We start from the raw sequence: 24,090 nt of genomic DNA on the forward strand, positions 1-24,090 counted from the left end.
ATAAAGTGTTTTTTTTTAACTGTTGGGTGCATATTAAAGGACCGAAAGGCTAGCTATATCCAGCCAATATACGCAGTGAAACCGAGGAAAACAAAAACGTAATTAAATTCAAACAATGAAACATGGGAAAACGTTCATTTTCGGACTGGTTTTGAGAAACCAACCAGTTACCAACTTGTGAAAGCATCAACCTCAATGACCGGCGTATATTGGGCTTGCGAAGACAGATTAGTTTTGCAGTAGAATGAAGTGATCGCCCACTGTCTGTGGCTTAAAAAACAAGTTTTCCTCACTGGTTGATTTGGCAGAAGTCAAGTCCACCATGGATTTTCTTTGCCATGTTCGGAGAGCCTTGAGAAAGATTCGTGGAGACAGAGGTAAATTTTGCAGAGTGAAAGATATTTCTACACAATTACGATTCTTTTATCCTGTACTAATTCCATTCTTTAAATTTCATTTTACCTTATTCTTTATGGGATACACTACTATAGTACCATCCCAGTCGCGAACACAATCGCTTTTCTTTTTGTAAAACTTGCTGAATGGGACAGGGCTCTACGACATATCAAAATGCGCCAGTTAAAAATATGCAAAATCTGATCTATTTACATAAAACGTATTCTTTCGATTGCATTATATGAATACATAGCATTGCTTCTGAAATTGTTAAAACTTCTCATTGCTCTGAGAGTTATCTTTTTTTTTTTTTGTATTTGCAGACAATACAAAATGTGGCAACAATTACAACGATAAAACTGTTAAAGGAAAGATAAACTGGAAAGATTTGCCAAAAGTCATACTGTTGAAAGACTTTCGACCTTGTACAATGGATGGCATCAAAGTCAGCCACGGCCAAGAAGTCGCCGTAGTTTACAGAGACAACGATTGGCTTTACGTCATGACAAAAGACAAGAAAGAAGGCTTTATTCCGTTCTTTTTCTGTGCCGAAAAGCTTAACCCTCGGTCACCCAAGAGTGGATCCACCGTTTTCTCCGTGCGAGATAAAGATATATCTAGCCCCACTACACCAGGTTTCATGAATAACGATTGTGCTTCAGTCTGTTCTAAGAGCGACCTTTCAAAAAAGTTAAAAACACGCGGGAGCAGCGTATACACCGGAATCTTGCATAGATCCGCAACGTTATCACATGAGAAGCAGCCGTGCAGATCAAAAACCGTAGATGTCGACTGGAACCCGACATGGCACGCTCTCTCAGATCAACATACACCAAATAAACAGCAGATTGGGCAAGAATTCAAGGAGGACTGCACCAGAAACGGAGGCCATCCAAAGGACCTAGCTGACATTGCACCATTTATCAAAATTTCATTCGGGGAATATATTGCCCTTTTCACTTTTGTCCCTTTTGAAGAGAACGACATTTTTGTGAAAAAGGGAGAGATCGTAACAGTTTTGAACATGGATGATCCGGAATGGTATTGGGTTCAAACTTGTGACCAACATCAGGGCTTTGTGCCTAGTGGCTACCTATGTCCAACAGAAAATGTGCAAGGCATTGGAATGACATCGTAGATGTTATTTTAATGAAATGATATTTTTTTGCCATTTTTATAAGAATGGAGAGCAAGAACTACAACGACCAGGAAACTATGCAGTGGGCATTACTACAGGTTTAATGTATTGAAAAGACGAAAAATAATTTTGAAATTCATAGACTTTTGTTATTTTTTAAACAAGAAAAGGCAACAAAAGAACAGAAAACTGCTCAAAGAAATGAATAATGATAAAAGATCAATTTATTAAATTTTACACATTATTATACTTAAATTAAACCATTGACTTATTCACTATTTATTAAGTGAAAAAGTCTGTTGCAATGCGTTTTGGATGAAACTATTTATCTTCAAGATCTTCCTTCTTAAGCTCAGGTATTTTGGAGTGACCCTGATGCAAATGTCAATGAGGAGTCTTTAAACATAAACCGTTGAATATCATGTCTTTATAGATGGTCTCCTAGGCAATTTGGTCTGTTCAATTTCTAGTTCTTTCAACTGACGCTCTACATTTGCTAAAACTTCTTCTTTGTACTTCTGAAATTGGGCCTTCTCTGCGTCCACTCTCTCTTTCACTGTGTTAATCTTTTCTCTACGTATAGCTAGAGCTTGTTTTACGATTTCCAAACGTGCCCGTTTTCTCTTACTGAGCTTTCTATAATAATCAGGGTGAGGGATATACTTGATTTTCAAAAATTCCAAAAGCCATTTAAACTTCCTGTAATCTTCTTTTCGCAATTTTTTCAAAAGTTTTCTCCTCTTGTCTATCCTCTCTTTTAACTGGACCCTGGAGCGAATATCCTAAAATGGAATATATATATATATTAATTTGATTCTACCTGCAGAATATAAAATTATTGTTCATTAAACTGTACATCATATGTGGCCAATTTGCCTTAATTTTCTGTAGTACTTCATTTAGACCCGAGTTTTTACTATGAATATATAAAAAAGGCAGCAGAGCTGTCAAATGTACAGACAAAAAGCAGAAAATAATGATGCACATAACAGGTTATTTTTTAAATTTTGATACAAAAATACATATTGCTCAACATCACAATAACACCAAATTTTAATCTTACACAAGTAACACTGACCAAAAGAATAAAGCTTCAGGCCCATGAAAGATCAAATTCAAACAAAAATATCCCAATCAGGCTGTTTTTTTCCAAACTTGACCTCTATTTAAGTAATATTGATCACTACTTTAAGTTTGGAGACAGTGAGTCTACAGGTTTTTCACTCAGTGTTACTTGAATAGCTTATATGTTGAAAAAAAGCAAAAAAACTGGATAACTTTTGTAAAAATGGTCCAATTTAAGAGATAACTTAGTGTCCCCAAAGGACAAATTAGACCAAAGAGAACAGTGTGGTGTTGTATACCAATGTGAGTGTCAGGTATGTGGAGAGAAATACATCAGAGAGACGGAACGTTCTATAACAGAAAGAATCACGGAGCATCAAAAATCAATTAAAAAACGTGATAAAAAAATCAGCTCTCAGCCAACACCAGGAACAGACAGGACACTGTATAACATCAACAATCCTAGAAGACATAAAAATCTTGAGAGAGCCACGGGCCACGGGACCTACACCATAAATTCTTGAAGCGATTAACATCCGCTTACATGGGGCCAAGCTGAATCAGAGTGATGGGACTGAGCTACCCAACCTCAGGCAAGGGAGGGGCAGGCAAGGGGGGGGGGGGGGGGGGGGGGGGGATCTGACCAAATAGCACACCAGAGGGGTTGATAGGTTGTCACACCTATAACCCCCACTTTCCCTGATGAAGTCTGACTGCAAGCAGATGAAAAATTGGCTGTTAAGACCAGACAAATATAAGTAGCTATAGACGAAAAGAATCTTTACAGGTCCAATCAAGCTGATTTTTTAAAACTTGACCTGTATTTTACTTATAGTGTGTTCTTTGAAAGTGCATGACATCAGCATTAGCAATGACAACGTCCACAGCTGCAGGTGATGGCTATGTAATTTTAGTGGGAACATCATCAAAATAGGAGATGAAATAAAATTTCTATTGTTTCTATGCAGATATTCAACTTTTTACCTCTTCATCTGCAAAACATAAAATCATATCTTAGTGTTTTTATATTTTCTGTCTTAGTGTGTAATACTTATAAGTCAGATGTCACATTAAATTTCATAACAGATTCTGAAAACACAAATTTCAGAAAGAATCAAAACTGACAGTCATACCCGTTTGCATCGTGTACAATGCTGAATTTGGTTGCGAATCCTTATTGTCCACTTTGCAACTAAAAAATAAGGAAAATTATCTAATTACATAATTTATTAATTTCACTTATTGAAAAATAATGAAATTAAATTGCTGTTCAGTAGTGCATGTCAACAATATCCAGTGCAATCACATTTTGATATACATATAACATACAGTTATGAAACTAATCTTGTTTACTTAAGCCAATTTCATTAAAATTTTTCAATCATGTTTATTCAGGAAAAGCAATCTACTAAGGAGGCAATAAAATAAGTGTCACTATGGTTTTACAGACTTTTACAGAAGTACAGCTAGTACTTCTAGGTTGGAAAGAAGCTGTTGTATAACTAAAAGTGTAATCGGTGACTTAGTACCTCCATGGGGCTGGGTAGTTATTTACATGTTAATATTCAATATTAAGTATATTCGATACTGCCACAATAAAAAATCTGCTTAAAAAACTGCTACTTACTTCGAACTTCCAACGAATCAAGATCTTTAGGATGAATCTGCACTTTTCTTGTTATATCATAAAGTCGGTAGGCCATCTTTTCTTGCTTCATTTAAAAACAACAATAAAAAAAGTAAATGACACATTTTCATTATCTCATAACTGCCATATTCTGAGAACAATAAAATATCTTAAATAAGAAAAGATAAATATGGTCCTTCAAAAATGAATTAATAAACTGCTTTAAGTGTTTAAAAATTTAACTGAAAAGAATTTATCAATAATCACCTATGAAAATATCAAAACAATACAAAGTTAATAGTTTGATCACATTGTTTTTATATGCCTGGTATTCATACTGTTTTATAGTTTTTGCTTTCAAATAAATCAATATTATCCAAGAAGACTGAGATAATAAACAACTCATTTTACAATGACAACAGATGACCAACACATCGTCGTCTCTGAACCTAAATGGAACAACTTATTACAAAAGAAATTGAAAATGACGAAAGCATGTGGAAAGATTGCATTTAATAATAGTCCCATCTCTATTAATGTCATATAAAAATGTAATAATAATTATTTGGCACATTTTATGAATTAAAGCTTTAATGCACATTAGCCATTACGCAACAATCAAAATAAAAAATCACTTACAATAAAAATACAAAATATTCGACCATTTAAGTCAACAATTAGTTTATGATATATAACATTTAAACTATCAAACTTAAGATATTTCTTTAAAAATAGTAGTCTTTCAACTGTCTTACAGTAGATGATTCCAAAGCTTTAGAGCATTATTTCACCCCCCCCCCCCAAAAAAAAAAAATGGGACTCCATTTATACAGCGTTCCTAAATACCTACCCCATCTGCAAATTCCAGACTGCAAGCTCTTTTTATCATCTCGTTACCCCTGATAAAATAAAAGAAAAAGATTAATAAATCAAATTTCACGTAATCATGCAGATTGTAATATCTACTGCTTTGAAAAAAATCTGGCAGTTTGTTTTCTGATAACGTTACATTTTCTTGTTTGCCATGAATTCCAGTTTTAGGTTTATTATATCATGACTGAATTAAAATTCACTACTAAAATACAGTGATAATATTTATTTTCAATGCAAACTCTACAGTACTTACATATATTTATCAATTAAATACTGGTCATGAAAGCCAGTTTTCAGTGGACTGAGGTCAAGTGGTTCAAGAGCCTTAGTAATGTCACCTAAAAAAATTAATAAAATGAAATTAATTCAATTAATTTAATTAATTTAAAATCTTCACAAGTGACAATGGAGTATACCAGTTCCAGGGCTCTATCACTAGATTGCATGGACGCACCAGCAGTCCTACAAAAATGAATCTTTCAATATGATCAAGCTGTTTGCACCAATTTGATCTGCAATGTGCCAGTAAAAAATACATAATTTATTGGGGTTTTTTTTGTATTTGTTGCATTACGCCGACAAATCATTTAATATACTTTTTGAAAATTTAACAGTATATGAAGGCTATCTTTCAAATATACCCGAAATAAGGTAGGCCTACATATGAATAAGAATCAACAAGGTTTTTAGGACATTCCTTTAACTTGTGGACAGTGTTAATTCATAGGTCAGAAAAAAAAGAAGCCAGGTGAGATGTTATCTTACTGGCAGGTAAGGAAAACACCAAGGAAAAACAGGGATGTTTAATATCTATGATCACATATATTTATAATTAGACAGGATTCTCATGGGTTTCGTCTTTGTGTAGACATGCTTGACAGGCAACCCCTTATTTCAAACAAAGCCCTGAATCCTTGGGAAACTGATGCCAACCATGTTCATTTTGACATTCAGGTACTAGTACGCACCAATACTGAGGCATGTTTATGATGAAAATTAGCATTAGTCTCAGATGCGTTAATTTATTAAATAGCCACTTTAGGACTGGTGGTGCAACAGCGACATCTGGCACCAAGTGAGCTGGTATACCCCATTGATGAATACAGACCATCAGAAAAATATTCAAGACATATTAGATAAACAAAATACAGTTTTGTACGTTAAAATACACCAGCTGCAATGCTTACACATCATCACACGAAAAGAAAGAATATGTCAGCCTCCCCAGGAAGAACAAATTACATAGAAGTAGTCATTAATGTAATAATCTGAATTCATACTTTGGCGGTACATATTGTGAGACTATCAAATCCCTAGCATATACATTATTTTTACCAAAAAAAAAAAAAAAAAAAAAAAAAAAAAAAAAAAAGCATTGCATACTTCATACTCCACTGTTACAATACCTGTGTACTTCACTTTCAATGGTTTTAAAGTTGGAAAGCGGTGAAGTTTGGCTTGCCTTCTGGACACATATCTTTTTGACTCTAACAAATTTCCTGCCAGTAAAATAAAAAATTCTCAATTCTAATATTAAATGACATTTTAAACATCACCAAAGGCAAGCTTTGCAAAATCTTTGAGTACAAAGTTTATTGTCATAACCAAATTTTTATAAATGAAAAGTTGAGTTATTCTAAAATCTTCAGTTTGTAAACCAGCTGGTTTTAGGGAGTGTTCTGATGCACTTCTACAATAACCTTTTACAGCTGGTTCATCACCGAACAGCTATAATTATCAATATTTTGCCAATCTTGACTTAGCACGAAAATTCATGCGTTAGCACTCCTATTGACGATTCTGATATGTACTGGCGTGGTAACGCATGAAAGCAAAGGCCTCAAAAAGTTGGAAGTGAAAACCGGTCGCCGAACCAGCCGCGGTGCGGCAGCTCTCAAATTTTTATTTTACATCTCATCTCCTCAACACGCACATAACTGTGAAGCCAACCAGTTTTCCCATCAACAGAGTATCACTTTCCTTAAATTCATCTGTCTATCTGCGCATGAGTGGAATTTATGTAAAGACTGAGTCTTCTAGTTGATTTTCACTATGTATCCATGACATTATAACATTTTTTAAAAATAAAAAACGGCTGAAAATTCCATTTCAGTTACTTCATTTTCATCAAGTTAATTGTGTCAGAAACGAAAAGAGTGGGTGACTTGCCTAGCGTTCCTCTTTCCAACTCAGTCCAGAATTCATGTGGACCACAACTTCTGCTCCTGCGCAGTAGGTTACTGGCAGTTGACCTGAGTAGATTTGACCTGATTTTCGCCAGTTTATAGCGGGTGTATGATTTTACGATGGTCAAACTGGTAGATAGATGAATTTAAGGAAAGTGATACTTTGTTGATGGGAAAACTGGTTGGCTTCACAGTAATGTGCGTGTTGAGGAGATAAGATGTAAAATAAAAATTTGAGAGCTGCCGCACCGCGGCTGGTTTGGCAACCGGTTTTCATTTCCAACTTTTTGAGGCCTTTGCTTTCATGCATTAGCACGCCAGTACATATCAGAATCGTCAATATAAGTGCTAATGCATGAATTTTCGTGCTAATCTTGACTAAGAAAGGGGGAAATGGGGCAGTTCCCATTTATAAGCAATCCTTAAAGAACAAAGAGACCTTTACAGAACCTGTATAAGATTTTTCTGATCTGCAAAAAGTCAGAGGAGCATTTAAATAAGACTTGAAATTTCAACAACTTATGGCAAAACTTTGAAAGATGTAAATTTGTGCCTTTTTAGCGTCCCACTCCCCCCCCCCCCCCCCCAATGCCATTTAACAGGTCACACTCACTAGCTCCAATGTGCCAAAAATTAAAGCTGAAAAATTCTGCAACACCTTTACCTCCTTTTCTTTTACTGGCTTTAAGGAGGATGTGCTTATTATGATTGGAATGCATAAATCTCTTCTATTTAATTTTTACATGCACTCCAATCTTTTGCTTTTTGGTACCTTGGAAAAACGTTTATTACTAATAAAAACTTATTAAATAAAGTCTGTCAGGCTTTCGACCAACATTAAACAACAAGTAACTGTCTTTTTTATCTGACACTGTACATCAATGACTGAACGTTATCGTCAAACAATCCTTTAGCTCTTTTAAAATGTTATTTGTGTCGAGTGCCTGTGTCACTGTATATGCCTTTACTTGCCTTGAAAAACAGCCAAGCACTGCATATTTGATCCCATAAGCAAAGTTTTAGAATTGAAGAGCGGTACACGGCAGCTACGAATAGCTGCAGGCACAAGAGAACACATTTTTCGGGCACTTTATGGATGCTCAATGCACAACGAAGTATTCCCACTTCAGTCCGAGGAGGCAGCCATTTTCTTATCGCACATTCTCGTAATATTTAGTCCAATCTCGTAGGTCGGAACATGCCGAATCTGAACGGATTTGACCGAAGTACATGGCAACGTGACGTCAAGCAGGTAAACTTTATCCGGGGCTTTGTTGGTTGCTTGACGACAAAGTTTATTTTGCTGTCAATGTTCTCTTTATGCTGTGTTCCAGAAAGCACACAGCCATTTTTGCGTTAGAAGCTGCTCGGTACGCCCATTACAAGCAGAGATAAAAACAGCAATTCAACATAAAACATAAGATGCACTGTGCTGCGAAGAAGCGCGTTGTCAAGTCAGAGGATGCTTTCACGATCAAGACTTGGCAGAGTCATGGAAATATAGAGGTAACAGATTAAATGTTTCTTAATATTATGTGTTTCCTCATTTCATTTAAATGGATTCTTTCATTTGGTAATTTAGGTGTTTCATCATAGTTGATTGTCTGTAAAGCATCTATGAATATATCAGAATTCAGTGGGACATTGCCACTGGGAAAAATTCATAAAAACTTTTTTCACACTCACACTGAGTAACAGTAAAACGTCGGAATCGTAGGGTATTCTCGCTTGTTGTTGTGTCACAAAATTTTGTGTCACAAAACAAGTGTTGAGGTATTTAAAACATGAGTGAGGTTGCCTGTTAAAAAGTAGCTCTTTATTGGGGTATACTTCAATTATGCCTAAGCTGTATGTAAACGGGTTGACTTAAAACACGAGATAGAAACTGACTGAAGTAGACCTCATTCATGCTTCTTCTAATTATTATTATTTAAAATGATTTTGTACTTATCCACTGAATTTCATAATAGTAAAACATTTGATCTTTATGCTAATTGCTAAAAATATGCCATCATGTTTTGGAATATGATTTTGGTCAGTAATTTTCATTTACATGTGTACGTAAGCTCATTGGATCTTGTTACTTTCCTGATGACATGACTGAGTTATATCAATTTGTAAATTATTTTTATTATTATTTTAATTATTATTATTATTATTATTATTATTATTATTATTATATTAACAGCTGGAGGGTCCAAAATCTGCAGGTTCCCTTACTACAAGACCAACAAAGCCAACAAATTTCAGAAAATTTTATGAAAGAGGAGACTTTCCCATTGCTTTAGAACATGACACAAAAGGCAACAAAATTGCATGGAAGGTAATTATCATGAACTTTTGTATTCTGGACTGGACTGTGTTAAATATCCAAACATAAATGGTATATATATATACTAGTAACATGAAAACACAAGCATGGTTGTCAGTATTTTGGTTATTAATAGCTGTAGTTAAATTATTTTTTTTAAAAACAGGCATGGTCAGATATATTAGTAGTTTATTTCAATTTTTCTTAGTAAGATTACCATTATATATCAAACAACACTTCAAATACACTTTTTCCCATTTCAGGTTGAAATTGAAAAGTTAGATTACCACCACTATCTTCCACTTTTCTATGATGGTCTGTGTGAAACAGTCCATCCATATGAATTCTTTGCCAGACAGGGTGTACACGATATGCATGAACATGGAGGCAGCAAAATCTTACCAGTTATTCCACAGCTTATTATTCCAATCAAAAGTGAGTTGATATTTTCATTGTTTTGATTTAAGTGTAGTGTGCCCATTCAGAATCATGAAAATAAACAGTGAGGAATTTAGATTTTTTTAAAAATCTTTTTAATTATGAGGTATAATTTATTAATGTTTAAGATGCTCAGTAATAAGAGAATAATATTTGATAGAAAGAAATAATTTTGTGGTTAATCATGCTGCGTCGTGTTAATAATGTGATTTACCTGTAGATAGTTTGTTATTTCATATTATTTTTACTTTTAGATGCTTTGAATACACGGAATAGGCAGGTGGTTTGCACAACCCTGAAAATTTTACAGAACTTGGTGTGTTCTGCAGACATGATTGGAGAGGCTCTTGTCCCCTATTACAGACAAATCCTGCCAATGCTTAATCTTTTCAAAAATAATAACTGTAAGTAAAGCTTGATTTTTTCTTTTCTTTGCCTGTAGTGTATATTTATAGTTAAAATTGGGGATAAAGGTTGCAACAGTGTGTACATTTTGAAAAGATTTAAAGACTGTGTTTTGCATATTTTTTGTAATATTTTCAAATATGCATAACAATGATTTTTTCATTAAGCAGTACTCAATCAATTAATAAATTAAAAAAAAAAAGACATATATTGTAATTATATATATTGTCATATTTTTTGAAAAGAAAGTCATATATTGGGAATAAAAGAAATAATTTTTTCCTTAGGTGCTTATTATTTTTTTGTTGTTTTTTCAGTAAATTCTGGTGATGGCATTGACTACAGCCAACAGAAAAGGGAAAATATTGGAGACCTCATTCAGGAAACACTGGAACACTTTGAGAGGCAGGGAGGTGAAGATGCATTCATCAACATCAAATACATGGTCCCCACATATGAATCCTGTATGCTAAACTAAAGGGGCAATCATGAAGACTCAGACATATTTTATTGACCTCATTGTACATATGTGTATAGTTCTGTGAATATAAACTGACATGCTGGAAAATTAAATGGGCGGTGGATATTACTATAAAGCTGATTTTGAAAAAGGTTAACAATACAGAAAATGGAAGCAGCTTACTTTCAAGTTCTTTATTTTTATGTAGGACATGGGCTTTATTTATTTATGAGAAAAACATCTTAAAATGCATGGCTGGTGCTGTGTTATCTAATTTAGATATATGGCATATTTTGCAAGATACTAACACATATATATATTATTGAGCAAGAGCTCACTACCAGATTTGAAGAATTGACATGAATATGTGCAGTTCATCATTTATGTCATCTGTATTTGTATGTCCTGTATATTTAAAAATATCAAGATGCTTTAATTCATCAGCTGTGAAGAATATTTTGTTCAAATAGTTTACTCAAGTAATGTCAAGCAATAGCTGAGTACAGTATTAAAGGTCAAGTTAGAGAATTATCATTTTTACACCAAGTCTGCTGTATTGTTGCATGTTTATTAAATTATCAGCTGTGAAAGATATTTTTTGCAAGATATTTTCGGCAATAAATGTGTGTTAAGCCATTATATTATTTCTTTATTTTATGTTGCTAATTTAAATCTTAATATTAAAAATAACACTTTAGGACTACCCATCTGACATTAATATGTTCTACAATGTATCAATTTAAATAAGGAACCACCTAATATAAGCTGAACAATATTTTAAAAATTATTTTGCTTAAAAAATTACAATTACTGAACATCACTGGTCTTGCTCAAAAATGAGTATACCGATTTTCCTTTGCTTTTTTTACTCATTGCCTATGAGACAAATGAGTATACATTTGGAAGCCCATGTTCAATTTGAAACACATATAATCTTTCATCTTACAAGTCCCACCAGGTATGCAGTGTGAGCCTGACAGCCAAGTAAAAATCAATAATCCTAAACACAGACAATTACAAAAGATATTGACATATAACATCGTATGTAATGTATGAGAAAATCGATCTTAGCCAGTGAGAAATCAATTTCAAACCAGGTTAATAATAAATTGCGGTTTCCACTTAAAGGTGTCACGTTATTTGGAAGCAGTTCTATAATTTTCTCTTGGTGAGATTCAAAATTGTGGTAGATGAGACAGTGACGTCACAAAGCCAGGCGCTGATTCATGGACACTTACCTGCTCATGTGACTTTAGCATGTGACACCCATGATATTAGTCATATGACCCAGATTACGCGAAGAAGCTAGGTGATAAATCAGGTAAGTTTGAAGGATTTATCTGGTTTTAGGTACTGAACTTTGTAAATTATTTACTTCACATGGCGTAGTTTTATATTAACAGTACACGAATAACCCTACGCGATGTTGTTAGGTCAAACAATTGGGGCGGCAGTCCGTTGCAATGGCATATTTCCTTTTTTGTGTCAAAAGTTTACAGGATTGAAGAGGAAGGAAATAACCCTTTTAAAGTTTTTAAAATGCACAAGTTATGAATTAAAAAATACCATTTGTGTTTAAGTGGCAAACTGCATATATTACCTCTAGCCGTTAAATAAATTCCATTAGCGCGTGTTATTTTACGCTGCAACAATTATACAAGCTTGTTATATCATACCAGTATTATTGTATTAGAGTCGGATAATACACAGGTATAACGGCACTCCCAAATAAAACTAATAATTGATAAAAAGTAGAAAATTGAGATAGATACTAGTTTTTAAAAAATCACCTTAAATTTTCCATTATACTTATTAAAAACAAAAATCTGGGTACATCTGCTATATTGTGAACTATACAAGAATTAATTGTATTAAAATTATCGGAAAACCAGTATTTTTTCCGACATATTGCAAAACAAATATTTTATTTTTCACTTTCTTTGTTGGGTGAAAATAAGTCAGAGGCTATGGAATATACATATATACTAACATAGTATTGTTGATATTTAAATGATGAGTGTTACCATGGGAGAGTCCCCTAGCTGATAGCAGCACTTTGTGTCCCGACATTGATAGCCCATTGTTTATGATCACACATGCTTTGGTTTAAATTACACCAATTAAGTGAACAGGCAGGTGCAGTGTTTCAATACCACGCTTTCGAAAATAGAAACTTGGAAACGCGAGGCTGCAGCAAACAAAGGATATAACTTCCTTGTCCTTTAAATGGTCAATACAAAAGTCACAGTCACCTGACATTTTTTTCTTGGTCATGTGACAATTCAATCGAACCACTGTATATAAGTCAGCTGTCGGCACAATTCTTTGTCAGTTCTACTAGAAACCATTTTCAGATTTGACGTCGTGCATGTACAGTTCCATTAGAATTCACTTCATTTGCAAATTTGTGATACTACCAGTTGCAATAACAAAGGAAACTTATTTTTCAGACATATTCAAATAAAAACAACTTGAAAATGAAGGGCCTGTACGTGCTAGCTTTGTTTGTGTTCGTAAGTGTTACTGGTGCTCCACAAGAATGGATCGAACTGAATCCAGCAAGCAAACTGACATTCCATCCTCATGAAATCCGTGCCCAGTGGGAGGAGTTCAAGGCTATCCACAGTAAGTTCAGTTTTTGTTTGGTCTCCGTGATGGTTGGAAATAATGTACAAAGGCCATTAAAAATTGCTCAACTTTTGCTGGCATCAGTTTAACAAGAATTACCAAAATATACATACTAGGTGAATTGTAGATTTATTCTTTTGTTTGTAATTGTAGATTTATTCTTTTGTTTGTTATTCATAAATGTCCTTTTGTAAAAAAGCCAGTTTCTGAAAAGACATAGGGTTGTAAGTTTTCATCTTTCTTTTTTTAAAGAGAAGACTTATGCTACTGCTGAGGAGGAGGGAAAGAGATTGGATATATTTGCAGAGAACATTAAAAAGATTGAAAAGCACAACGCCTTACATAAGCAAGGTCTTAAGTCCTTTACCCTGGGAGTGAATGAATATGCTGATATGGTAGGTTGAACAAATAGGACAGTTATAAATAGTATAAAAGGAGCCCATCAATGAAAATGTTTTGTACATGCGGAGTCTATGTATAAATCTTTTTTTAAAACTTTTGCATTATTTTTGCTGAAAAGTGAAAAAGCATTGTTAAAAAATTTTTTTGCAAATTACTGACCATTATTTTTTGAAAATGTGGTGCCCAGGCCTGTGAGTAATTTGGTACACATCACAGTTATTTGATGAGAATTACTATAATTTACACAGATGTAAGTGATGGTTCTTTTTTTTTTTTGTTTTTTTTTTTGTCATATACTTGACATGACTGATATGATTGTTTTAAATAAGGGAATTGGCAAGAGGAAATATATAGAAATAAATAAATATATGAAGTTCAAAAGTCACCTGACTTTCCATGCTGTTTATATGACAATTAATTAAACCAGTTGAACAGTACATGAATATTTTCAACCAAATTTGAAATATAAAACAGTCAAGTCTTTACAAAATCATTTTTTTCATGTTCTTTTACCCTTTGTAAAGGAGTGGATGCAAATAAGTTCCAGATCATTCTGTACATTCCAGAGAGCTGATGAGTTTGCCAGGGTAATGAATGGTTACAAGATGCAGAAGAACAAAACAATGGGGTCCACCTATTTGTCCCCAACCTTCACCAAAGTGCCAGACAGCGTGGACTGGAGAACCAAGGGATACGTGACCTCCGTCAAGAATCAGGTAGGATTCAGAACACAATCTGCGTGAAAATCAAAATTGTGAAAGACTTTGTCCAAGAGGTTTTGGCCATTACTCATGGCTTTGAGCACTTTGACGTTTGATGTTGATGATGTAATTTTATTCTTATATTTGGATTATAATAAACCTACATTCAAGTGCTGCTTGAAGAGTGTAATGTGGCTTATGGATAATGCTTTAATGTCTGATTATTGTAATAATTCAGGAAAGGTTTTTTGGAATCTTTTTTTTTATGCTGTGATGGTTCATTTGTGTGTTTGTAACATCAATTGTTTATGAAGTTTTGTATTTCTTTCTTTTACTTTTTAAGAACAGTTTAAAAATTTGCATTCGCATATTTTTATACTCATAGACTTACAGATTTTGTAATAAATATTGAATCATTTCAGGGTCAGTGTGGTTCCTGCTGGTCTTTCAGTGCTGTAAGTATGAACAATAATATTGGTGCATTTACCAAACATGTTTGATCTCTTGTTATTTGTTTGTTAAGTTGGTCATATAAGCAAGCAAAATGTTCAAAAGGTAGAACCATTAGTGGTAGTTGAAATTTTGTTGTAAAAGTAGTTTTTCTTGTGTGAAATGACCATCCTTATATCCCTAAAATCTGATTGGTTAAATGCCATGGAAAGTGTATCTAAACATGCTTACAAATTTATTTCCATGCAGGAACAGGAAGGTGCCTTGTAAAAAAGGTCAGCCTTTTACCTAGTCTGAGTTTTCTAAATGCATTTTATCATTTAATTTATATGAAACTGTTTTTACTAAATAGGCCGGTGCCTTAGAAGGACAGCATTACAAGAAGAGTGGCAACCTTGTCAATCTTAGTGAACAGAATCTCGTAGATTGTTCCACAAAATATGGAAATCAGGGTTGCAGCGGTGGTCTTATGGATCAGGCTTTCCAGTATGTGAAAGATAATGGAGGCCTTGATCTTTTGTCATGCTACCCTTACGTGGCTGAGGTATGTGATATTATACGTGTTATTCGTAAAATGTGATGTGCTTGTATAGCTGTATGGTTGCTTGCAGACTGGAGCTCTAGAGGGCCAGACCTTCAGGAAGACGGAGGTTTTGGTTGATCTCAGCGCTCAACAGCTGGTTGACTGCTCACAGAAGTATGGCAACTTGGGCTGTAAAGGAGGCTTCATGAATTGGGCCTTTAAGTATATTAAGAAAAATAAGGGGATTGATACTGAAGAGTGTTACCCTTACACTGGGAAGGTAGGTTCGCTTGGAAATGGGTCAGAGGTTACTTGGAGACGTCTTAAGTTAATTAAGGGGAGCATCTCAAGATGGGAGCAATGGGATGGAAATGCAAACTTTTGGAGAAGGAGTTAATAGTGCACATCCAAACTCTCTTGCACAGCATTGGCATTTTCAGTCTTTCCAGGTGCTTTTTATAATTTTTCATTTTTAAATTATTTTTATTTCAGTGGTCTTCAGACAGGTTTTCTATTACCTTTGTTTCTTACTAAAGGCATGTTTTCAAGAAGTATTTTAAGAACATTATTTAAATGTCTGCATGCAGGATTTCCATTATTTATTTAAACCTATATTCCTTATCGTGGTTCATTTCGGTTTTTATTCATTTGATAATTCATCAGCATTCATTTGAACCTATCTGAATGTGGGTTTAACTCCAGAGTAACATAGATGCAATTTTATATCAGTGTTATTATATTTAAGAAATCAGATGTTATCAAGAATATTCAATGAACTTTTGACAAGATTTAAAGAAATAAAAAAATACAAATAAAAAATGAAAAGGCATATTATCAATATTGAAAAGTAAGTTGTATGAAGAATTAGTAGATATAGATGTTGTGAAAAAGAGTCTGTTTGTTTTAAATTGTTGAATGCTATTTGGGCTCTCTTAATACTTAATTCATGAGAAAGTATTGTTCCCAGGATGAGAAATGCCACTTCAAGAAGGACTGTATCGGAGCCACCTGCTCAGGCTACGTAGATGTGTCAAGTGGAAGTGAGGAGAAACTGAAGGAAGCCACAGCCAATATTGGGCCAATCTCTGTTGCCATTGATGCTAGCCATTACTCATTCCAGCTGTATAAGACGGGTATGTGTATATAAAATTTCACATTCTCAGAGAGAGAGAGAGAGAGAGAGAGAGTTCCTGAAAATATCAATGTCTTTAAACTATTCAGTGTAATTTTAGATATATTGTTATAAATCATATTTTGATATTAAATTAATGCTTAAAATCACTATGGACAATTATCTCAGCATGAAGGTAACACGTTTTTTTGCAATTAAACATCCCCTTTTTTTTCCCCCTCAGGTGTTTATGATGAGGAAGAATGCAGCAGTTCTCAGCTAGATCATGGAGTCCTGGTGGTTGGATATGGTACTGAGGTTGAACAGGATTACTGGCTTGTGAAGAACAGGTCAGATATTCATAAATATTGTTTGCTGTCTTAATTTAAGTATCATGTTTTCTTTGATAAGCAATTGCTTCATTGTGGAAAATAAAGCTAATTTCATAAAACAGTGAACTTGTGTGAAGCCATTTGTCAGTAAAAAATATCATGTTTCATGTCATTTTCAAAGAGTATTTTGTAACTATTAACAAATATGCACTTGGTTAGTTGTTTCAGCTCCACTATTAAGTTGTGCATTTTAAATGATGTGGAATGCAGTCCTTTGTTTTAAACAGAGTGAAATGACCTGCGGCAAGTAAGGCCTTAACTTACAAGTGGTAACATCAGGTAACATTATGAATGTTTTACTTTCTCCATTTTCTTCCAGCTGGGGCACCACATGGGGAGAGGAAGGCTATGTGAAGATGACCAGAAATAAGGATAATCAGTGTGGTATTGCTACCCAGGCCAGCTATCCACTAGTATAAAAGTGGGTAATTAACATTTAATTGCACAATGATTATTGATTTAAGGTTATAAACAGGCACACAACAGTTGTGAAACATGACATTAAGTTTAGAATTTGCACTCGGTCAAAAAAGTTGGGAAACATCGCTATTTTGAATAATTATAAAATAACCATATGAGCTAAGGTAAAAGTCATGGAAATGACTAAATTTGAGCAAGTCTTGACAATAAACAGTGGAGGCTACACTGATGCTCAAGACTTTTGTTAACTAAATCTTACATTCTGTATGCCTAACATAAAGATTTCAATACTTTTAACATTAACCATTAAAATTAATGCTAATAAACCAGGTTTAAGAAATAAATAGATTACTAATAATAGATCATTTAAAACTCAAATTTATATTTCAGAGTCCCTATTGTGTTGTATCCAAATAGTATGAACCAAACGATGTGAAGCATTTTCCAAAGACAATAAGTGCAGGACACCCACTACATGTCATTGGGCAATCATATTTTTGATAGAAAGACAGGGAACTATTTGAAAACTTCTGGTTATTTATTTACGTAATATTTCTCAGGCTTGGTTTTTTTTTATTTATTCCACACACATTTATCAAACAGCATCAACTACATTGTGTGTGAAATGTCAGTTTTTTCAAGAACAAAGCTTTGGTCTAGGACTTTGCAGTAACACTGCTAATGACATTGGAAAAAATTTGTACAAAGTGTTAGTAAGAGGGATTTGAACATTAGAGGATTTGGAAGTTTTTGGTCTGCATTTAAGGAGGTGCATCTTCCTTGTACCAAAGGTATAATCTATGCAATTTTGTTGTGAACTTGATTTTTTTCAGATTATCCAAGAAATGATTTTTTTTTCACATTAACCAGGAAGTAATGTATCCACTTCATTTTTAGCATTTAGTGAAGGAGGCATTTAAGTTTTTTCACCTTGATCTATATGTAATTAATTATTGATTTAAGACAGGTCTTGGATAAAGAACACCAGTCTGACCATTTCATGTATTCGTTTATCTTTTAAAATCTGATGTGAGCAAGGATATCCATTTTGCATTTTTGTTAACTCTCTGAAATCCAACAGAAACAATGAGTTTCTTTTATTTCAACAATACACCACCTTTTTTCTTCATATTATAAGGTTTATGTTTTTAGAAGAGTATAGAATAATGAATAAAATACTTTCATAAACCCATGTAGAGTATTTAATTTTTATACAACACTTAAAGACCAAAGAATGGAAGAAGGCTTCTAATATAACATTCCAATGTATATTTTGTCAGATGTATTGCTTCGTGAACAATCCCCACAAAGCTTGAATTGGCTGCAACTTTCAGAATTTATTTTTGTGATAATGCAGTGTTTGAAGTAGTATGGAATTAAGACTAAAACCAGTGTAGAAATTGCCATCAAGGTTGATGAACTGAGAATGTTATTATTGATCCACTGAAACTTGAGTGCTGCCTCTATTCCCCAATATGTCAACATGTATAACAATTGCAAAGCACCTTGCTACAAATTATTACAAAAAATTGCTTAGTCCCAATCCCAACCCTAAAATAAGTGAAGTAATATTCCATAAATATTAACAAATTGTAAGACCAAACTCCAAGTGTGTCTAAATGTTAAAATCTTAAAGTAACAGGAAAAAGAATTAAATACCATAGTATACATATGCTTTCATCCTATTTATAAGCATTACTGGCTCCTCAATTTTTGGTATACTATCCCAATTGAATGATTTCAAATTCCAAAACCTTAAAATCCAAAATAATGGGACATGAAACCATTTCAAATATGGTATTATGTTTCTGATTGTTAAACTTGTATATATGCATACTGGCTTTTCATTTGGCATAAATCCACAATCAAATTTTATGATTACCAATCCCCAATTCCCACATAAACTCTGTATAAACAATATAAATCTTATACAACGCTAAAATGACCCAAAATAGAACTCTTGAATATCACATAATTTTACACCCAACAATAATATGAAATCTGTATTAAAAAACTCACAAAAATCTACAACATATTTAACAATATTCACCCTCAGTTTCAGAGTTTACAGGAAATGGTAGAGCCATGCTGATGATAGAGGTTTAGCAGTAGCTATTAAACCAAAGGCCATTAAGGTCTACAAGTTCATTTACAAAATACCAGAACAGCTTAACATGTTTTTATTTACTTCCAGTAAAGTCTGAAACTCCCAGTGACAATAACTACTTCAACACAAAATCGAAAGATAGAATTTAGCTGAATTGCATCTTTCTGGGTTCTTTTAATATTAATAATAGATACAGTATCCATACATATATTTGTGCTTTTACGGTACTCTAAATCAAGCCTTGGCGGTACATTACACAACATATATAAACTTAATCATTACTGGCCAATTGAAATAATACATACATGATTACTCTATAGGGATATATTTCTCACCAATCTACTAAATCTTGTACCATGTGGTTCAATAGCATTTCTTGCAATTAAATAAATAAATAAAATAAGATAGAAATATCCAAATTATGTGAATTTCTAAAAGCAATCACCTTTTTGTCAAATCTTCATGCCCAAGGGGAAGACTGCCTTAGTTACTCTTTGCATTTATGGAAAACATACATATTACTTAAAAATACAAAAATACTGGAATATTCAAACTTATGAAGAGATGACAAGTACAGCAAAACCCTTATCTAGATTGTGCACACACTTTAAAGAGGGGAACTTTTTGAAAGGATATATACATCCTGAATGCAAGCATAAAAGAGTTCAGTATTTTAACCAGTGCCATACAAAACTGCAAAGCACGCTTCCTAAATACTATTGGTAAATGACATGGCTAATATAATTATATACTTAAAATTAGACTGCGAAGTATACATATTGGAAGCTTGCTATTCATGGGCTGACACTTAAAAAGCAAACAAATAAAAAATGCACTGCCTAGACAAGATTCAAATTCGAAGTCACACAAAATTTTAAATTATAAGTAATTAATTACATCCATTATAAAGTCATTTTAGTTAAAGAATCTATGGTTAAGAAATTTTTATTATCCATCCTGCAAATGGGGGATTACAAAACATTATGTAACGCATGTCTTGTGATCCTTAAATGCAAAGTAGTTAATATAAGATGTTTTAACCATAGATTTTATAACTAAAGTGTCTTTATTACAGATGTAATGAATCTTTTTATAATTTTGTCTGTGACTTCAGATATCAATCTGGCCTAGGCTGATTTTAAATCTGCCTAGGTGAGATAGAAATTTCAATCTTGCCTGGGGCCAATTTTAAATCTGCCTAAGCCAGTTTGAAATTTCAATTTTGCCTAGGACTGAAATTGCAGTCTTGCCTAGGCAATTAAAAATCTTCCTTGATTTAAATCTTGCCTATGACATACAGATAGAATAGAACTCCAATGTGAAATCTGGCTACTAGTTATAAAAAAAAAAAAAAAAAAAAAAAAAAAACTTTCCAGTGAATTTGTACTAGATTTTCAACTTAAAATGCTTCTGTTTTATGTAAAACCTGTAAAGACAGGTAGTTTTATGGCAAAAGTTATTTCTGATGTTATTTTTCACTTTAATCTTATCTGATACCTTAAAACATCTTCAATAACACTTGGACTGATATTTTTGTGACCGTCGACTCTTCTGTATTTTAATACTGCTCCTTTAAAAAATGAATGTTTTTTTTTTTGTCTTATTTTACCCTTTAAAGCTTAATTTCAATCTTCAAAAACATTGTCCGTATATGGTGTCAACCTTAAAGAAAGTTGAGCTCCAAAAATTGTCCCACTGTATGTTTTAAAACATATCTTCAATGACCTGTCTTAGCCTTGGAGCCTGTTGGACCTCCTTTGTTGCTCTGTCAAGTCTGTACAGTATTGGGCAGTCTAGTGAAGTACATGGCATATTAGAATCCATAGTTCCCATGCAGCTTCCGCAGATCTGAAAAGTATAATTCCTTTTTTAGAAAGAGCAAATCTCCCCCCAAAAAAAATTGTGTAAAAGATTCTTTAAATATAAAGATTGCCTCACTCTTCAATGTGATAAAGACAAATGATGAATCATTTGAAGTTGAAATGTTATGTGGACAGCATTTTTTCCTTGTCTACGTCTTATAAACTTAAAATGGTCCATAATTATGGAATATATTACAGGCACACATTATAGATAAATTTTGCAATCTTGAAAATATAGTCACCTTCAGTAACTGCTGCTGAGTCCTCTCCCACTTTAGAATTCTGCTGTTCAGCACGGTCACTGCTGTCTGAGGGTCAGTCTGGCACTGACCACACACCCCCTGCTTGGTTAATTCCCCACATACTGGACAATTAATATTGTTGAAATACTGGGAGATTGTTCCCTAGAAAAATATCAATGTTATTCTTTGAATCCATTGCCAATGGTTAGTAAAATCAAAATCTATATGTACATCAGGTATAGAAGAACTCATAAGAAATATATATAAAATATACGTAAAACACTTGAAGAAATTAATTCTATAAAGAACACCTCTAGCAGGCAAATTAATCTCTAAATCAAATTCATCCTAACCTTCTTTGTATCACTTGCAATATCCATGGCTGGAGCTGCTCTTATCACTCTTGGCAAATCTTGATACCTGAATGAATTAGATTACTGCGGACTTTATTTCTGTAACATGTGTGTATGTGTGTGGTTGTGTTAGTGTAGCGTGTTTGTCGCTTTCAGTTTGTATTCGTGTATGTCTATTTATCTATAAAACCCAACCTTTCTCACTTCGCGACACATTCGCTTCACACGTGTCGTACAGATTTACAGGTAAATTCGGACTTGATTAATTTGCTTTTTGTTTATTCATGTTACTTAAGAGTTTAGTTTAGCTTTATTTTGTTATAAAAATAAGTATATTTTAATTTGTTTTTCATATTATTTCATCTGGAATGTTCTTTCATCTGGAATGTTCTTTATTTCTTTTTAGTCTTAGTTCATCTTATTTGTTCTGTTTGTTCTTTTATATTACTTTGAGACATTTGCCCTCTCACATGTGTCATATACATGTAACAGGTCTGGCAATAAACAAATTTATTTTAATACGGTCTCAAGTCATTCGCAAGTTGCAGATGCTACTGACACATTTCTATTACAGAATATTGATTTAAAATCATTTAACAAGAAAAAAACTTAAATGAAGTCCCTCACAAAATGCTATTGTATAAAACAAGAAAGTAGAGTTCAATTGCTAACTTCCGTTGGAAAAAATTCTCACAATGTGTTCACAACTTATCAGAATCGATTATATCCTGTTTAGATAACTGGATTCTGAAAATCAAAGTCAACTTACCTCCAATTTGCTTTCACAGTGTCAAGGTGTAGCACATAACCTATAAGACACTATTTCAATCATCCTACAGCATGTTTCTTTATGCTATTCACTTACCATGAAAAAACATCTACCCCAATCAATGAGAACAGTCTTGCCAGTGGGGGCAGAATTTGCTTGGTAATGTAATAGACAGCGTTGAGGCGTAGACTGGAGTCTTGAAGAACCTCCACAGGGCTACGTACTAGCTGTATCAGTGGAAGACCTGGGCTGCCATATACAATAACATAGGGAACTCGCTCCCCCACCCTGGGTTCACTACGACGATCAGCTGCCAACATTTTCCTATCAAGTTTTACAAAAAATTTTAGTGCCACATCTAGATCTACTCAATGTATCAATAGGAAAAGTACAGACATCATGAAAGCTAGGAGTGCAAAAAATCAAGTATATTCAATATACTTGATTTTTTATCAATACTTTTTGAAACAATTATTGTCTTGTTTATATTTCTATGTATAAATAATTAATGGTACAAACTGGAAGTACAATGGCTTGACTGACATGTATCAACTTGTTACTCTGGTTTAATATTGGATTTTTAGTTAACTGCAAATCAATGAGATTCATAAGTATACTTGTGTTATTGCAGTAATAATATAGTGGTAAAATTACACATGACCAATAGGACAAACATGTCACAAAATGATAGGATTATGCATAATAACAATGTGAATAAAGTGGCAATATAACCATTGGGGGAATTTACTTTGACAGTTCCAAAGCTGGCACACAAGCCATTGGTTTGTAGCCTGCTTTTCCTCTGTACTCTTTGGCGAAGATTAAATCCTGCATGCTGGCCTTTCCTTCCATCACCTTTACACATTGCTTCTGCACATACTGCTTCACCTGGGAAACGTCGCGAGTGGTGAAGAGAATCTTGATGGATCGCTCTAGTATCTAAAAGATAAGACAGCATTCCTGGACAATGTGCATGCACTGTTTTATGCAGAAGAGAACAGGCATGTTGAAAAGAATCTCAAGGTATTTCCCTTGGATTTTAAGGGTAAGAAAGTATTTCTAGTGGTTTGAATATGTTTTCTTTAGCAAGCAGCCTCCAAAGTTCTTCAAGATCAATAATAAGTTGAAAAATGATCTTTATCCCAACCCAACAACATTAAAATTTTAAAGGAAATTGTAACAGTCAAGTACTATTCAGGGATTGGGGAAGGGGGGGGGGGGGTTGACTGAT

At 33.7% G+C, this 24,090-nt stretch overlaps 4 protein-coding genes across 7 annotated transcripts in view; 2 read left to right on the top strand and 2 right to left on the bottom strand.

The window, feature by feature from the left end:
• Nucleotides 1–1,740: 1,740 nt before the first annotated feature.
• LOC106167237 (small ribosomal subunit protein uS15m) lies at nucleotides 1,741–8,467 on the bottom strand. 2 transcript variants are annotated; one of them, XM_013545956.2, is made up of 7 exons: nucleotides 8,258–8,467; nucleotides 6,506–6,598; nucleotides 5,353–5,437; nucleotides 5,077–5,125; nucleotides 4,227–4,311; nucleotides 3,733–3,791; nucleotides 1,741–2,316 (listed from the first exon to the last, which is right to left on the bottom strand). In XM_013545956.2, exons 1-7 carry the CDS (start codon nucleotides 8,361–8,363, stop codon nucleotides 1,954–1,956), a joined length of 840 nt encoding a protein of 279 aa, XP_013401410.2. In that variant the 5' UTR covers nucleotides 8,364–8,467; the 3' UTR covers nucleotides 1,741–1,953. The 2 variants fall into 2 exon arrangements, with proteins under 2 accessions (XP_013401410.2, XP_013401411.2); XM_013545957.2 differs by lacking the exon at nucleotides 6,506–6,598.
• A 100-nt stretch (nucleotides 8,468–8,567) lies between these two features.
• On the top strand, nucleotides 8,568–11,538 carry LOC106167238 (parkin coregulated gene protein). Its single transcript, XM_013545959.2, has 5 exons — nucleotides 8,568–8,791; nucleotides 9,474–9,608; nucleotides 9,860–10,031; nucleotides 10,289–10,438; nucleotides 10,757–11,538. The coding sequence occupies exons 1-5, from the start codon at nucleotides 8,708–8,710 to the stop codon at nucleotides 10,915–10,917; spliced, it is 702 nt and encodes a 233-aa protein (XP_013401413.1). The 5' UTR covers nucleotides 8,568–8,707; the 3' UTR covers nucleotides 10,918–11,538.
• A 1,690-nt stretch (nucleotides 11,539–13,228) lies between these two features.
• On the top strand, nucleotides 13,229–18,718 carry LOC106167236 (cathepsin L). Of its 3 annotated transcripts, none has more exons than XM_087002618.1 (9): nucleotides 13,229–13,524; nucleotides 13,780–13,922; nucleotides 14,496–14,645; nucleotides 15,053–15,085; nucleotides 15,692–15,883; nucleotides 16,571–16,736; nucleotides 16,959–17,064; nucleotides 17,426–17,527; nucleotides 17,917–18,718. In XM_087002618.1, the coding sequence occupies exons 1-8, from the start codon at nucleotides 13,377–13,379 to the stop codon at nucleotides 17,523–17,525; spliced, it is 1,038 nt and encodes a 345-aa protein (XP_086858744.1). In that variant the 5' UTR covers nucleotides 13,229–13,376; the 3' UTR covers nucleotides 17,526–17,527; nucleotides 17,917–18,718. The 3 variants fall into 3 exon arrangements, with proteins under 3 accessions (XP_086858744.1, XP_086858743.1, XP_086858742.1); XM_087002617.1 differs by lacking the exon at nucleotides 15,692–15,883 and adding an exon at nucleotides 15,433–15,624 and having other exon boundaries at nucleotides 13,233–13,524; nucleotides 17,426–17,531; XM_087002616.1 differs by lacking the exon at nucleotides 15,692–15,883 and adding an exon at nucleotides 15,433–15,624 and having other exon boundaries at nucleotides 13,235–13,524.
• Nucleotides 18,719–18,920: 202 nt separating this feature from the next.
• The window catches only part of LOC106157871 (DNA polymerase zeta catalytic subunit-like), a 38,698-nt gene continuing 33,528 nt past the window's right edge, over nucleotides 18,921–24,090 (bottom strand). The window contains exons 31-35 of the mRNA XM_087002615.1: nucleotides 23,608–23,798; nucleotides 22,956–23,183; nucleotides 22,091–22,157; nucleotides 21,738–21,899; nucleotides 18,921–21,481 (exon numbers count right to left, since the gene is read on the bottom strand). Of these exons, the coding sequence (XP_086858741.1) occupies nucleotides 21,338–21,481; nucleotides 21,738–21,899; nucleotides 22,091–22,157; nucleotides 22,956–23,183; nucleotides 23,608–23,798 (792 nt within the window). The 3' untranslated portion in view covers nucleotides 18,921–21,337. The remainder of the gene's footprint in view (nucleotides 21,482–21,737; nucleotides 21,900–22,090; nucleotides 22,158–22,955; nucleotides 23,184–23,607; nucleotides 23,799–24,090) is intronic.

The sequence above is a fragment of the Lingula anatina genome, chromosome 1, assembly GCF_051362555.1.
Source record: "Lingula anatina isolate TDL-2025a chromosome 1, LinAna3.0, whole genome shotgun sequence".
NCBI classification, from domain to species: Eukaryota; Metazoa; Brachiopoda; class Lingulata; order Lingulida; family Lingulidae; genus Lingula; species Lingula anatina.